Source organism: Larus michahellis, chromosome W (genome assembly GCF_964199755.1).
Source record: "Larus michahellis chromosome W, bLarMic1.1, whole genome shotgun sequence".
In the NCBI taxonomy this organism is placed as follows: Eukaryota; Metazoa; Chordata; class Aves; order Charadriiformes; family Laridae; genus Larus; species Larus michahellis.
The window spans coordinates 19,712,510-19,726,269 of NC_133929.1; the positions used below are offsets into that span (position 1 = coordinate 19,712,510).

At 41.7% G+C, this 13,760-nt stretch overlaps 1 protein-coding gene across 2 annotated transcripts in view; it reads left to right on the forward strand.

The window, feature by feature from the left end:
* Nucleotides 1-10,278: 10,278 nt before the first annotated feature.
* The window catches only part of LOC141735507 (E3 ubiquitin-protein ligase UHRF2-like), a 143,691-nt gene continuing 140,209 nt past the window's right edge, over nucleotides 10,279-13,760 (forward strand). For both annotated transcript variants that reach the window (XM_074568404.1, XM_074568405.1), the window contains exon 1: nucleotides 10,279-10,823. In XM_074568404.1, coding sequence (XP_074424505.1) covers nucleotides 10,671-10,823 — 153 coding nt within the window. In that variant the 5' untranslated portion in view covers nucleotides 10,279-10,670. The remainder of the gene's footprint in view (nucleotides 10,824-13,760) is intronic.

Below are 13,760 nucleotides of genomic sequence, written 5' to 3' on the forward strand. Positions count from 1 at the left end.
GTCGGGCCACTGAGGAACATCAAAACAATCAGAAAGCGGACCAGGCTGCTAAGATTTTCCAGACAGATTTGGACTGGGAACATAAAGGTGAACTGTTTTTTAGCTTGGTGGGCCCATGACCCTTCAGGTCATCAAGGAAGGGATGCAACATGTAAATGGGCCTGTGACCGAGGGGTGGATGTAACCATGGACGTTATTGCGCAGGCTATCCATGACTGTGAAACATGCACCAAAATCAAGCAAGCTAAAAGGTTAAAACCTGTGTGGTATGGGGGATGATGGTTGAAATATAAGTATGGGGAGGCTTGGCAAATTGACTATATCACACTCCCTCAAACCTGCCAGGGTAAACGCTATGTGCTTACAATGGTGGAAGGAAGCACCGGATGGTTGGAAACCTATGCTGTGCCCCATGCCACTGCCGGGAATACCATCCTGGGCCTTGAAAGACAAGTCTCGTGGTGACATGGTACTCCAGGAAGAATTGAATCAGACAATGGGACTCATTTCAAAAACAGTCTTATAAGTACTTGGGCAAAAGAACATGGCACTAAGTGGGTATATCATATCCCCCTTCACGCACCAGCTTCTGGGAAAATTGAGCAATACAATGGATTGTTAAAAGCTACCCTGAAGGCAATGGGTGGTGGAACCTTTAAAAATTGGGACCAGCATTTAGCACAAGCTACCTGGCTAGTTAACACCAGGGGATCCATCAATAGAGCTGGTCCTGCTCAGTCAGACATTTACATACAGTAGAAGGGGATAAAGTCCCCGTGGTGCATGAAAGAAACGTGCTAGGGAAAACTGTTTGGGTTTTCCTGCCTCAGGCAAAGGCAAACCCATTTGTGGGACTGTTTTTGCTCAAGGACCTGGGTGTACTTGGTGGGGGATGCTGAAGAATGGAGAAATTCAATGTATACCTAAAGGAAATTTGACCCTCGGTGAGAATATTGAATTCTGAGCAGTATGATGTTTTTATATAATAGTAACAGTGTTCAATAAGTGTGTTCAGGATAAAATGGCGGTGATTAAACCTGAGCTAACTTAATCAAGTGGCGTCCAGCAAACTCTTCAAGATCGACATGCTCCCCATGGACATGAACCACAATAAATTTCATATCATCTTTCCTGCCCTGAGAGTCTCCTATAATAGATGAAATTCTGAAATTATGAACTAAATGAACTTAACGAACTTTTGTGTATAGAGATAAATCATAGATGACTGATCTGTGTATATGTATATATTTGATGGATAAGAATTATTAGTGATCTGAACACGATGCAAATGGTATGGGATAAGGAGTGGAATGTCCTGGTTTGGGGTGAAGCAGAGCCAACTTTCTGTTCAGTAAGAGAGGCTCTGTCCTCTACATGTTGCTGTGGCAACCAGGGTCAGCTGACTTGGTTGTTTACCCCATGGAGGGGTCAAACCTGTGGGGAGGAGTGGACAGGTGCCCCAAACTGACCAATAGGGTATTCCATCCCATCTGCCATGCTCAGTATAAAAGCTGAGGGATCAAAGGGTTAGCTCTTCTTCAACGGCTTGGCTTCTTTGATGGCTCTCTCTTTCTTCAATGACTGACATCCAAGGAGGACCCTGTAAGTTCATTTGATTCTGATCCATTGATTTCTGAATCAAGACCCGGAATCTAGTTCCCATCTGTCACTGAGTCCAATATGAAAATTCCCCAGTTTCTGCCAGTGACATCTCCTTGGGAGCTTGTTATATTTTTGTATCTATTGTATCTATTTAATTATTTCCTTTTTATTTTATTATTAATATTTCATTAAAGTAGTTTATTTTTTTCTAAACTCATAACTCTCTTTATCTCTCTTCTTTCTCTCCTTGGAGCGAGAGGTGGGGGAGAGCATCTGTTGTCTTGTCATTGGCCAACCCGGCCCAAACTGCAACACATCAGCAGCCCCTGGCTCTCCTCTGTTGCTCAAAAACCACATCCCCTTCCCCCACTTAATCTAGTTTAAAGCTCTTATAAATCTGGCCAGCTTGTTGGCAAGGGCCTTCTTGCCTCACTTGGTCAGGTGAATCCCACGAGCTCCCAACAGAGCCAGCTTCTCAAAGGTAGATCCATGATCATAGAAGCCAAAACCCTGAGTATGGCACCAGCCACACAGCCAGCCATTCACCTGTTAAATTAATCTCCTCCTTCCTGAACACTTACTGTGACTGGGAGGATAGAGAAGACGACCATCTGTGCTCCTGATCCTTTTAACATTGTTCCAAGGTACATATAGTCTCTTTTGATGGTTCTAAGTTGCCTTGTCGCAGTATCATTAGACCCTATTTGGAATAGTAGGTGCAGATGATAATATGTCGGGTTCACCAGGCTCGGCAGCCTCTCAGTGACATCGTGAATGCAAGCTCCTGGTAGGCAACAAACATCTCACACTGTTATCTGTCACATCCAGCAGTTTCTCATGTCACATTATTTTTTCAGTTAGCTGAACCTCAGGCCAGGGCCTAGTCATCTGCCTGCATACCTTAACATTGTTCACTTCATGTACAGAATTTTTGCTCACCCTGAACAGAGAGGATGGAAAGAAAGCCTCCCAGAAACAACTGCTAAACCCTAGATATTTCAGAAAATCGTCATCAATGTAAAACAGGAATAAAGAAGTGATTGATCACGCCCAGCATTCTCAGAACATTGTGTCGCCGCTAGTGCATTCTGTTATTTCACTAGCCTAAGTTTTCTGGCCAATAAAGGTCAAATTTTGTTATAGTACTTGTTTACTTTATAGGTCTGCGTTGGCTCAGAAACATATAGGGTTTGTACTGAATTTGAAAGTAGCAAATTTGTTCCAGGAAGGCACTGCTCAATCTACTGCACTGGACAAGACCTAGGTCCTATCAAGAAACTGTAGAGTTGTGTCTCGTAGCAGCTGACACCATACTTGGGGAACAAAAAGTGAGACACCCTAACCATAAAATCAGAAGTGGTTTAAGGGAAATGCTTTCTGTCCTTGCTTTTTACTTTTCTCAATTTACAGTTTTATTACATGTTTTAATACTGAAAACATTATTTCAAAATTTGTTGAGCTCGGATGACCAGGATTGCTTCAGCATTTTCAATAAATTCTGTCTGTTTCTTTGTCAGTACTGCTCTCTCTCCTTAACCAACATCCTAGGCACTTGGAATGTCAGACATTAATACATTCCTACATGCACATCTTTCAGTCTTACCACGTGTTGCTCTATATGGACAGTCTCTCCTTCCCTCCCTTCCCATCTTCTGGTCATATGCAAGTCCCTCAGCCTTTACCAGCCTTCCTAGTCAATGATGAAAGAAGCAACAAGGAAGCTAGTGAAATAATGCATGTAATAAATAGAATCATGTTTGTTAATCAAATCAGGCTTTCTTAAAGGCTGGTGAAAACTTACACTGTTTCGACTCTTCACATACTTAAATCGCAGGCATCCAGTGTGATATCTGGTGCACTTTGATACCTCAAGGCCTAAATCACAGGCATCCGGTGTGCTGTTTGGGGCACTTTGACACCTCAAGGCCTAAATCACAGGCATCTGGTGTGTTTTAACACTTCAAAGGGAAGAGCTAAGTTGTGAGATAAGCTGAAAAGAGTCTCCCCAAGGACACTGATAAAGATGAGGAGCCTTCAGCCCCACAACCATCAGGAGGCGGGACAAGACCGACCCCCTAGCAACACGTCGCTCAGACACGGAATATACCAGGATTGACACATATACGGGAACCAGAAGAGTATATAATCAACTACTTTCGGGAAGTGGGTGTGCGCCGTTGGCGGAGCAAAGACTCCCCGGCCGCCCAGCGCTGTTTTGCTTGCTGCCGCTTGCTTAATAAACTAATTTGATTAATTGGACTGGTTCCTGTCAATTATTGGGCCACAATCTATAACAATGCACACTTGTAAACTGATGTGCTTCTGAGTAATTTCAGTACTCTGTCTTATATACCATATCTGATACCTCAGTGTTTTGCATTATGTTTGCATTGTGTTTGTACGTTATGATCCCAGTAAAAAAGGCACTCAGACTCTGTAAAATATCATTTAGAATGCTATTTATTAGAGCTAACACTATAAGGAGAGAACAGCACAGACACTTTTACTTCCCTTTAGATGCTAGGAACCCTGAGCGGTGTAGCATTGAATGGGCCTCCAACCCACGAACAGCATAATGGGCAGACTCCATCCATAGAAGAGATTCTTCCCTTTCCATCATTTAAGCTATTATAGGATTTTCTTGCAAGAAAACAATTCTGTTTATCGTTTCTACTGTCAAACAAAAAGTTCTCATGAGAACTTCTTGCTGCACTGTTAGATAAAGGCAAGGCCACGCAGGTGGCATAATCTCCAGTACCAAGTGGAGCTGCCTGCGGGCTCCTCTGTTACAACGAGCTTCTGAGTTTATCCTGCGGCCAAGGGATTTGTGCAACCCAACACAGACTCGAAGGCCACACTGTATGCATAGCATGTCGCGCCACTGCACAGCACAGGTTTGGGCCTACTCGGGTTAACTGCTATGTGGATCACTAACTCCTCAATATACAATGGTTTTCTGGTCAGGATCACTAAATTCCACCCCTCGATTCACATACAGTTTACCTTTCCCAAAGATATTATAAGTTACAGATTATATTAGTAAACCATTCAGATAAGTTTTGCTTTGTTTTGAATGTACTGTAACCACATTTTGGTAAGAGCCCAATGTAATCTATTTGCTAGATATGTCCATGAACAGGGCCTCATTGAATCTGCCCATAAAGCTGCTAAGGCAACTTTTAAGCTTACAGACTGCACACCGCTGTACTAGTTCCCAAATGGCTTCTCGGGTACATGGGATTCCCTGGCTTCGAGTCCATCTATGTATGCCATTGTGAAAAATAGTGAAGGTATTGTTGGCTCTCGCCATAATAACAAGGCTATAAATCTTTGACTTATAAGGATAACTAACCTTTAGTAAATTAGGAAACATGAGAAACCTCAAAGATAACAACTAACAGCAACTATGAAGAAAAACATCATGAAGAAAAACATCCGAGAGAAACAAAAGAGAACTTCTCCAAAAGACTCCACAAGCGATTAACAGAAGGAAACAGATGCATAGGAGAAGGGAGTTGATGATAATCAATCCTACCAGAAGGAAACAGATGCATGGGAAAAGGGAACTGAAGATCATCGATCCTCAGAAACAATTCAGAAGGAAACACACAAATAGAAGAGAAAAAGGACTAATAATAATCAATCATCATAAACAATTACTCTGTCTAAAATAGTGAATATGTATGCAATATTGAATGTATATAAGACGTGGGTGAAGTGTTAGCTGGTGTGCCTCTGACTTGAGTCATGCACCCAGCGCTGTGCTTTTGCTTTATTGGCTTTGTCCCTATAATAAAATAAGTGCCATTTCTGTTTAAGGGATCTGGCTATTTATTACACCATCAATGCCCAGGTGCCCAGATTTTTTGTGGGCTCATTTCACAAGGGCTTCCTCATCAGGAGATAGAGCATCAAGGAACAGGGGATCAGGAAGTAAAGTAGTGCTATTTATTTGAGCTAAGTGATCAACTGTGGCATTGTACTCCCTCTCTTCCCCGACACTCCAGGTGACACAAATATCAACATGTTGAACCCACAGGTATAAATTCACACATCTCATTGTCCAGTTGTGTTTGCCACTTATTAACCCATGCAGTTAATCCCTTGTATACTGCCCAAGAGTCAGTATATATGTATAGCTCAGGAGCTGGGGTTTCTCCTAACGTTTCTTATAGTTTAAATTCTTTTTCTGACAGTATTTACTCAAGAAGATTTGTTTTCTCTATGAGAGATGACCGGTGTCCAAAATAAATGCTGTTATTGTAGATAGCCATATGCACCCTAAAATCCTTCCCTATAGACAGATCTAAAAGTGCAAAATTGGGAAATATGCAAGTAGTTAGTTATGAAATAGAGGAATCTAGTCTGGAAACAGTAAGACACTTTTTTTTCCTATTTCACCTCTTCCACCTTCCCCCCAGAATAAAAAAACCTGGAACTTTTCTCTCAAGCTCTTTTGCTTTTCTTTCCAAGTACAAGCTTCTCTGTGCAATCCATCTCTTATTCTACCTCCACACAATGGTGTCTCCCACACTGTATGTGCTTCCTCTGTCTCACCATTCACCAACTAACTGCTATTTCAAGCCCACTCTGTGGCTCAGTCCCCCAACCCCATCAGTCTCTTCCAACAGAGCCACCTATAAGCTCGAGTCCCCCTTCATACATTTTTCCCTCAGACTTAACCCCCTTCTTCTTGAGTTGGAAGCCACTTTCTCAAGCTGTGAGCTTTAACATACCTTAACTCTCCAAGGCTCAGCATACATTTGTTCTCTTCATTGACATAAACATTCAAGCACAGAACTCTTCTTTTTTTGACACCACCACCAAATCCAAGAACACAGCTGCCTGTGTCCACTGTACGTTTTTCATTGCAATGATGTTGCCTGTACTGTTCTAAGGCATATTTAGTTTTGGTGAAGTACACAGAGATTATCAGGCAAAGGTTGCTGTAAAAATACACTTGGTTTATTAGTAGGGAATTTTATATTTTTTTACTACTATTAGTGAAACTAATTAAAATTCATTTACAATTAACTTTCGGTCTGTGAGCAACAATGAAATTTTGTATACTGACAGAAGACTCAAAAACAGTTTATTTTGACTTAGATGAAGATAGCCATCATGAAATATAAACCAAGGATTCACAGTCCCATGAAGGTATGGTTCACTTTTTATATCAAAACCGCATCTACGTTTACATAACGAATATTACAGAACACTTGTTGAATATACTCCTATGCTTTCTGTTTATCAGTCACTAGAGATAACATTTTATTGCACCTTTATGAAATGTTGATAGCAATATAATAAAAAATATTTTCAGCTTACAGGAGGTATGTTACATACTTGAAAAAGAGATAATCTTGTTCATTTCCATTTGAGTTAATGAGATGTCTACATTCTTTGCCTATAAAAAGAGGGAAAACAAAGTTAAGAAGTAAATAAAAAGAGAGAAAATTACAGTTTTTTAATTTATTACGGAGGTCTTCGCCTACCTCAGATAGGCTACACTGATCTCTAACAAAAAATTATACCACAACTAGTGTCACTGAAACAGATATATGTTAGACAGAGAAAATGCAAATAATGATGACTGAACTTAGTCTAGATATACCTTTTCCAGAAATGTGGAAGTAGGGGGGAAAAGAAAACAAATATTTTTTTTCTTTAAAAATTAAATGTGGGGAAAAGTTGAAAACTCTATGATTGTTACTTGCCTATCAAAACTTTATTTTCTTATAGCAACTGAACTTTTTTAAGGAATGTCCTGGTTTGAGGTAGAACAGAACCAACTTTCTGTTCAGTAATTTTACTTCTTAACTAAACCATGACAAGGAATAAAAATGCATATATCCTTTAGCTAATACATTAGAGGGGTTTTATATATTTATGAACTAAATAAATATTATTCAAAATTTAATAGAATAAAAATTATGACAAGTATACTGGAAACTAAGGTATTGAAGTGTGAGTTTTTTTCTTTTGAAGTGTTTCTATCATGAGAAGAAATAAAATGCTGAAAACAGAAAGCATCAGTATTGCTAATTTATAAACAGAAATGAAAGTTTGTGAATAGAAATCTAGTGTTATGATACAGATACAGAAGATACTGATGTTTCTAAAGATTCTAAAGATGTGGTATATGCAAATGCACAGCCATACATACATATATTCATTATAATATAGTTAAAGCAATATCATATTAGGAACCAACAGTAAAACTGGCCAGTGCTTAAGAAGAAAATGTAAGCTGAAGTGTGTAATGCCTTTCTCACACACTGCCTGTTGTAAGAGCCAGATAACCCAATCCATTTTCTGTCTGTGTAGCATCAAACAGGACTCTGACCCATGCACAGCACGCCATGCAGACCCCATCCACAGAAGAGGGTCCCCCCCTTAACCGTTCAAGCTATTATAGGATTTTCTTGCAAGAAAACAACTCTATTAATCATTTCTACTGTCTCAAACCTTATCTTTGCTTGCCACCTAACTGCATTATTGCTTAATACATCAGATAGCTCATCCTGTAATTTCTCTGCTGAGAAATTAGTCTCCACTACCGCCATTCCAGTACATAATGCATACTGTGCTGCTCAATTAATTTCTCTTTTATCAGTACATAATTTTCTCACTAGTACACACAATCAGGACATCATCTCCTGCTAAATAACTAGTTCACTTTTCCTCTAACCTCCCCAATAGCCTCCCTTTTTCACATCCTCTCACAGACTACCAGTCAAATACTTCTTACATTCTTTCTTTCCCTTTATATTCCAGTCTCTAATTCCACTTTGTATGTTACAAAACAAGCCACCTACAATCAATCCATAACAATGTGATCTTTCTAATCAGTAACGCCTGTGCCAGCAACCTGATCTCTGTTTCTTTACAACCCCCCAGGTAATGGATTACCAGATATGGTTTTGTAGCAGGTTGATCCTCTTTCAGTCTCGGTCTCTCTAGCAAAAGATGTTTCCTATTTCAGAAAGCTGTTTTTGTGCTTTCTACATAGGCTTCCACAAAATATTGATTCTATTTCCTCTAACCCATTAAAACTGACCCCATTTCAGAGTCCCTCCAGAACTTTTTTTCTCCCCACTCCAGAAAAGAGACACATTCTGTTGTCAGCAGTAGCTTCAAGAGAAAGATTGTGATCTGCAAAGCAGAAGACACTGCAAAGGGATTATATTGGGACTCTGTCCCCTTTAAGGTGGTGGTAGAGTGGAACTAGGGCAAAGTTGCAGACAGCTTGATTTATGTCTTTTTAGTTATGACTATTAACCCACATTCCTACTGTATTCCTCTGCATTAATTATCTTTGAATGTTTCAGGGAAGCCAAGAAGGCTGGCACACAAAGATTTGACTAGATCATGTGTACTACTATACTTGAATTGGAGCTTATAACACCACCTCCAAGCCATAAACCAAACTCTGAACTTGTGTCTCTTTGACACTCTGGTGTCATGCCGTAGTAGGTATAGTTACAGGAAGGTGTGTGTTATCTCAACAACAGAGATGGAACAATGGAGATAAAAAGGCAAGGAACAGATTTCCAGGAGGATTAAGCAACTCATTTATTTCAGCTGCCTTTGCAAGTGCTTCATACTCATAAGTCAGGCTTTAAAAGTAACTAGCTCAACCAAGGCCACAATGGGAATTATGTCAGAGCTGAAATTAATATACAGGGATCTTTGATATCATTCTGACACAAAAAAGTCACAAAACCACATCTCTGTCACCTGGAATCTGTCAGTTTGTTATCTCAAGTCTCTAAAGTTTTACTACTCAGGCAACAAAGCTGCCCAAAAATGCAGACTTTGATGCTCCCAGGTATAATAGCATCACAGAGACCTATATCCATAAGCTGAATCTCACTGGGTACTGCATCAGATATGTTTTTACAGTACCATTTTACCATAGTACATGAAAAGCCCAGACACTTTTTCAGTGTTACTCAGAGTCTTGAGCAAAAATGTAGCAAATAAAACCCACACAGCTGATCTGTGTTAAAAAAGGAGGCTTGATGTTTTTGTCCTGGCCCACACCTGCACTTTTCTAATATGATAAGAACAGACAGATCTGTTCTGGATTTATTGGACAGGGCTAAATCTGGCTGAATTGAGGTTTTGATGGCACTTTTGTACTGGGAAACATTGGGGCTTAGATTTCATCAGTGGGTGCAAAGCAGGTTTAATTGCTTTTTATTTATGCCATGTCAGGTCCATGGTTTTGCATCACTGTGACACCTGACATGCTGGGTCCTGACTCTTGTGTGTATCTGAAAGACAAAGGTAGAAGCACAGAGTCACTTCCCATGTCATTGGTATAATTTGCAGGCCTGAGACCAGAGACGCGTTGCCCTGTGAGGGAATGAGAAGACGCTCCCGCTTGGCTCCCATAGGAACGATAATGGCCGCTTCTCTACGCGCGCACTAAACTATCATCCCCCCCCCCCCAAGTCCTTGATACAACTACCGAGCAGGAGTAAAAAAAATACCGGCCAGAGAATGTTCAAAGGGTGAGGCGAGGCGAGGCGAGGCGAGGCGGGGCGGGGCGGGGCTGGGCTGGGCGTGGCTTTGTGGTAAAGCCGAATGCGGAAGAAGTGATGATTCTATCCTCCCCCTACTTCCCAATGGCGTCTCTTTACGGCTGAGGGCTCTCGCGAGATTATTGTTGGCGCCGTGACCTCTGTACGAGAGTGGTAGCGGCTAGTAAATACTCTCTGAGGATTGTTGGTTTTCGTTAGGCCTGCCCGTGGCGATTCCCACCAAACTTTGCCTGGTGGTGTGCTGACTTGGAGAGATTACGGTTCTGTTTGTGTGATTACGGGGTACGCTTGGGGAGTAGATGAGGATTGAGTCAGGTCTCCTTTACCTCTCCATGTCCTTCTGAGTGAGGCCTGTGGGTGGGGAGGGTTGTGCCCGTTCGACGGGATTCAAAAAACCTGCTTCCACTGAGCTGAACAAAGAAGCGAGGGAAACGCCTGTTCTGTCTTCTGTTATCACGCATTCGGAGAACAAGATCTCCCTTTCGCCGTGGGTGGCTGAGCTAGCAGAAGACACACACCATGTGGATCCAAGTTCGTACCATAGACGGCACTGAGACCCATACTATTGATGATCTGAGCCGTCTCACCAAGATTGAATGTTTGCGGGAGAAGATCCAGAAGACCTTCTGCGTGAGCCCCGACCGCCAGCGCCTCTTCTACCGCGGCAAGCAGGTGAGGTGGAGACCTGGTGGGTAGGGGTGGAGGGGAGCTTCTCTTTTATGTTATTTTCCCTTTATTATGTTCTGCTCTCTGCGACTGGATGTAAACCTCCTCGTCCCCCCGCATACTAGGATCTCTGGCTTTTGTTTTATCTCCTTTCGATGAGCCTAGGAGGTGGTGAGGGGCAAGGAGGGAAGACAAGCTGCCCGGCATGACAAAAGGTTCTGGGCCCAACTCTGGTTTCTTTCTGTACTTTTCCTCCCTACCCCCCGCAGTAGTGAGCAGGTACTAAAGAGGTCCCTTTGTGCTTTTCCTTTTTTTTTTTTTTTTTTTTTTTCCCCACCCAAACCGAGGGAGACTCCTTCAGCTTATCGCATTTGAGTGACAGAGCAGACAGTGGGGTGTGAGGGGGAAGAAATTCCCTGCTTTATTTTCTTGGACCGGGCAAGAGAATGCAGGTGTTTCCCCTGAGTTCCTGCCCTCTCGGTGCCCCATCTGGGTGCAAGGAAAACGTTTTTTGTGTGTGCGCTGCAAGTATTTTTCTAAGGCCTAGGTGCCTGTGGACTCTGAACTCCTTCCATCCACCAGAAGAGGAGAGACTCATTAGAATCCTTCCTGGAGGTGGGTATGTGACTGTGGGGGGGGGGGCGCGCGCGCGCGCAGCGGCAGCCTGTATCTCCTCGCCCTCCCTGGCTCCCTTGTATTGAAGCTGAGCGTGAGTTTAGCGTCCTAGTCCTTTTAGGTGCTGCAAATGGCTTTTTAGAGAAACACGTCAGTTGTAGCTGATATCTCAAGAAGTGGTTAATCTGCACCTGATTCCAATGGTATTGGGGACCACTGGTTAAGAGTTTTTCTGTGAGTTGATACTTTCTCCCCTCATCAGTGGAGAGAAGATCTCTTTATCCAGAAGAGATTGTCTCAGGCTGTATTTTTGCTGATGAAAGGTGTAACTTCTTTTAAGCTGCTTTACATAAATGAGGTATGTACCGTGCTTGAGTATTAGAATGAGGCATAAATGTTACATGGGAGGGGGGGAAGGAGTATCAGATGTGTTGTATTTTTAGGGAGCTTGACTCTTAAGATGGGACTTGTTACTACAAATGAGCATGGCAATACTAGCTTGAGCTGAGCAATGTAAGATGGGGCAAGATTTCTGTCCTGTAACAGATGAAGCATATAACTGTATGAACAGGAACAACCACGAGAAATAACAGTTTACTATCACCAAGAGATGATCATTCATGACTAGAGTGTGAACTTGCAATCTGAAATGTACTTAAAACCAAAAGGAAACAAATAGGTTTTGTGTCATGCTGTCTGTGTTTTGAGCACTCTTGTTACTGCTCCACAAGACAGATGGGAGCCAGGTTTTGTGAGGGCATGTCAAAGCAGATGACTGCAGATAAACCCATGCTGCTCTGATGAAGCAGGATGCAAACAGCATTGGTCTTGAAATTGAGTAACTTGTTTATTTTTGTGTTATGTCTGAGTCAGCATATGTATGTGTTTATGTGTACTGTTAATGATCTCATCACAGATCAATAATGTGAGTGTTTAGAAGACTGATAAGTCAATTTAAAACAAAATTTGATTAGGTTGATGTACATTAACAACACATTTTGTGGTAATGTCTAACTTACTACTACATATTCAAAGCAGGCAGTTCTTAACAATCATATCGTACATACAATTCAGTTGTGAGTATGCAGTACCATGAAGCTGATAGCATGTAGTTAATCTTCAGTGATCTTAGTCATGAGGTGATCAGGCTCCAGAGCTCTGACAAGGGAAGCTGGAACAGAAGTAGGCAACTTGTCTGTCTTACCACCCACCCCCACCTCAATTTCAGATCTTGTACTTTTGTGGGATGTTTGAGTTTCTAGACAGAGAGTTCTTAGTCCAGGGAGAGAGGCCAAAGGCTACATACTGCACAGTGCTGGGGGGGGGGGGGGGGGGGGAGGGCAGCAGGGGCAGGGACTGCTTTCCTAGTAGTAGACACCTAATGCCAAGCTCTAGTTCACACAGCTAGTTGTCATCCCAAGTTGATAACAAGCCTAACTGTATGATCTTGCACAGTTAACATAAGGCATGTGGTCTGTTATTACCAATGTAATACTGTTCTTCCTGGGCACAATAATTCTTATGTTTACCCATTATGCTATATCATTATGCTTATGTTTGAGTTGAAAAGAATCCTGTTTACTGTGCTTCTGCTTCTGTGAGTGCACTAGGTCTCTGCTCTGTGGAAAACAGTTTACCTGAGAAGCAGAGAAAATGAGCCTGTAGTAAGTTGTGATTCTCATAGTCTGTCAGAGGTCAAACTCATTAGAGTATCAGTATTTCAGCCATTATATTAGTATGGTGTGTCTTAATTTAAAAAGTGGAATAAGAAGATCTTATAGCTGAACTTGTCTGCATGGATGGGTGATAGTTTAGGGCACAGTTGAGATCATTAGTGAAGCTAGAGTCGTAGAGTCTTCATTAAGTTTCAATCATTATTTAAGTACTTAATTTTTATTTTTTTTTTGTAACCTTCATAATGAGTTCTAAAATGCCCTTGATGATTGGGTTTGGTTGATCCAGCAGCTGATCTCATGGTACTAGTAACTAGAAGGGGGAAACTGAGAAGGATTGCTCCCATACAATTAAAACTGGATGTAGAGGAAGTATTAGCAGAGTAATATGTAAACCACTGCTGTAAGACTCTCAGGGATGTGATAGAGATGCACAGGTGTTGTAATTAAATGGGAGATGAACAGAAAGCAATTTATTGTGCTAAAGAAATAAACTGTGAGGGGTTAGTCCTGAGATGGACTTAACCCCCCTGTACATGGTCTGTCTGGGATGGAGTTAACTTTCTTCATAGCAGGCCCATATGGTACTGTACTTTGGATTTGTGACAAAAAAAACAGTGTTGATAACACACTAGTGTTGGCTATTGCTGAGCAG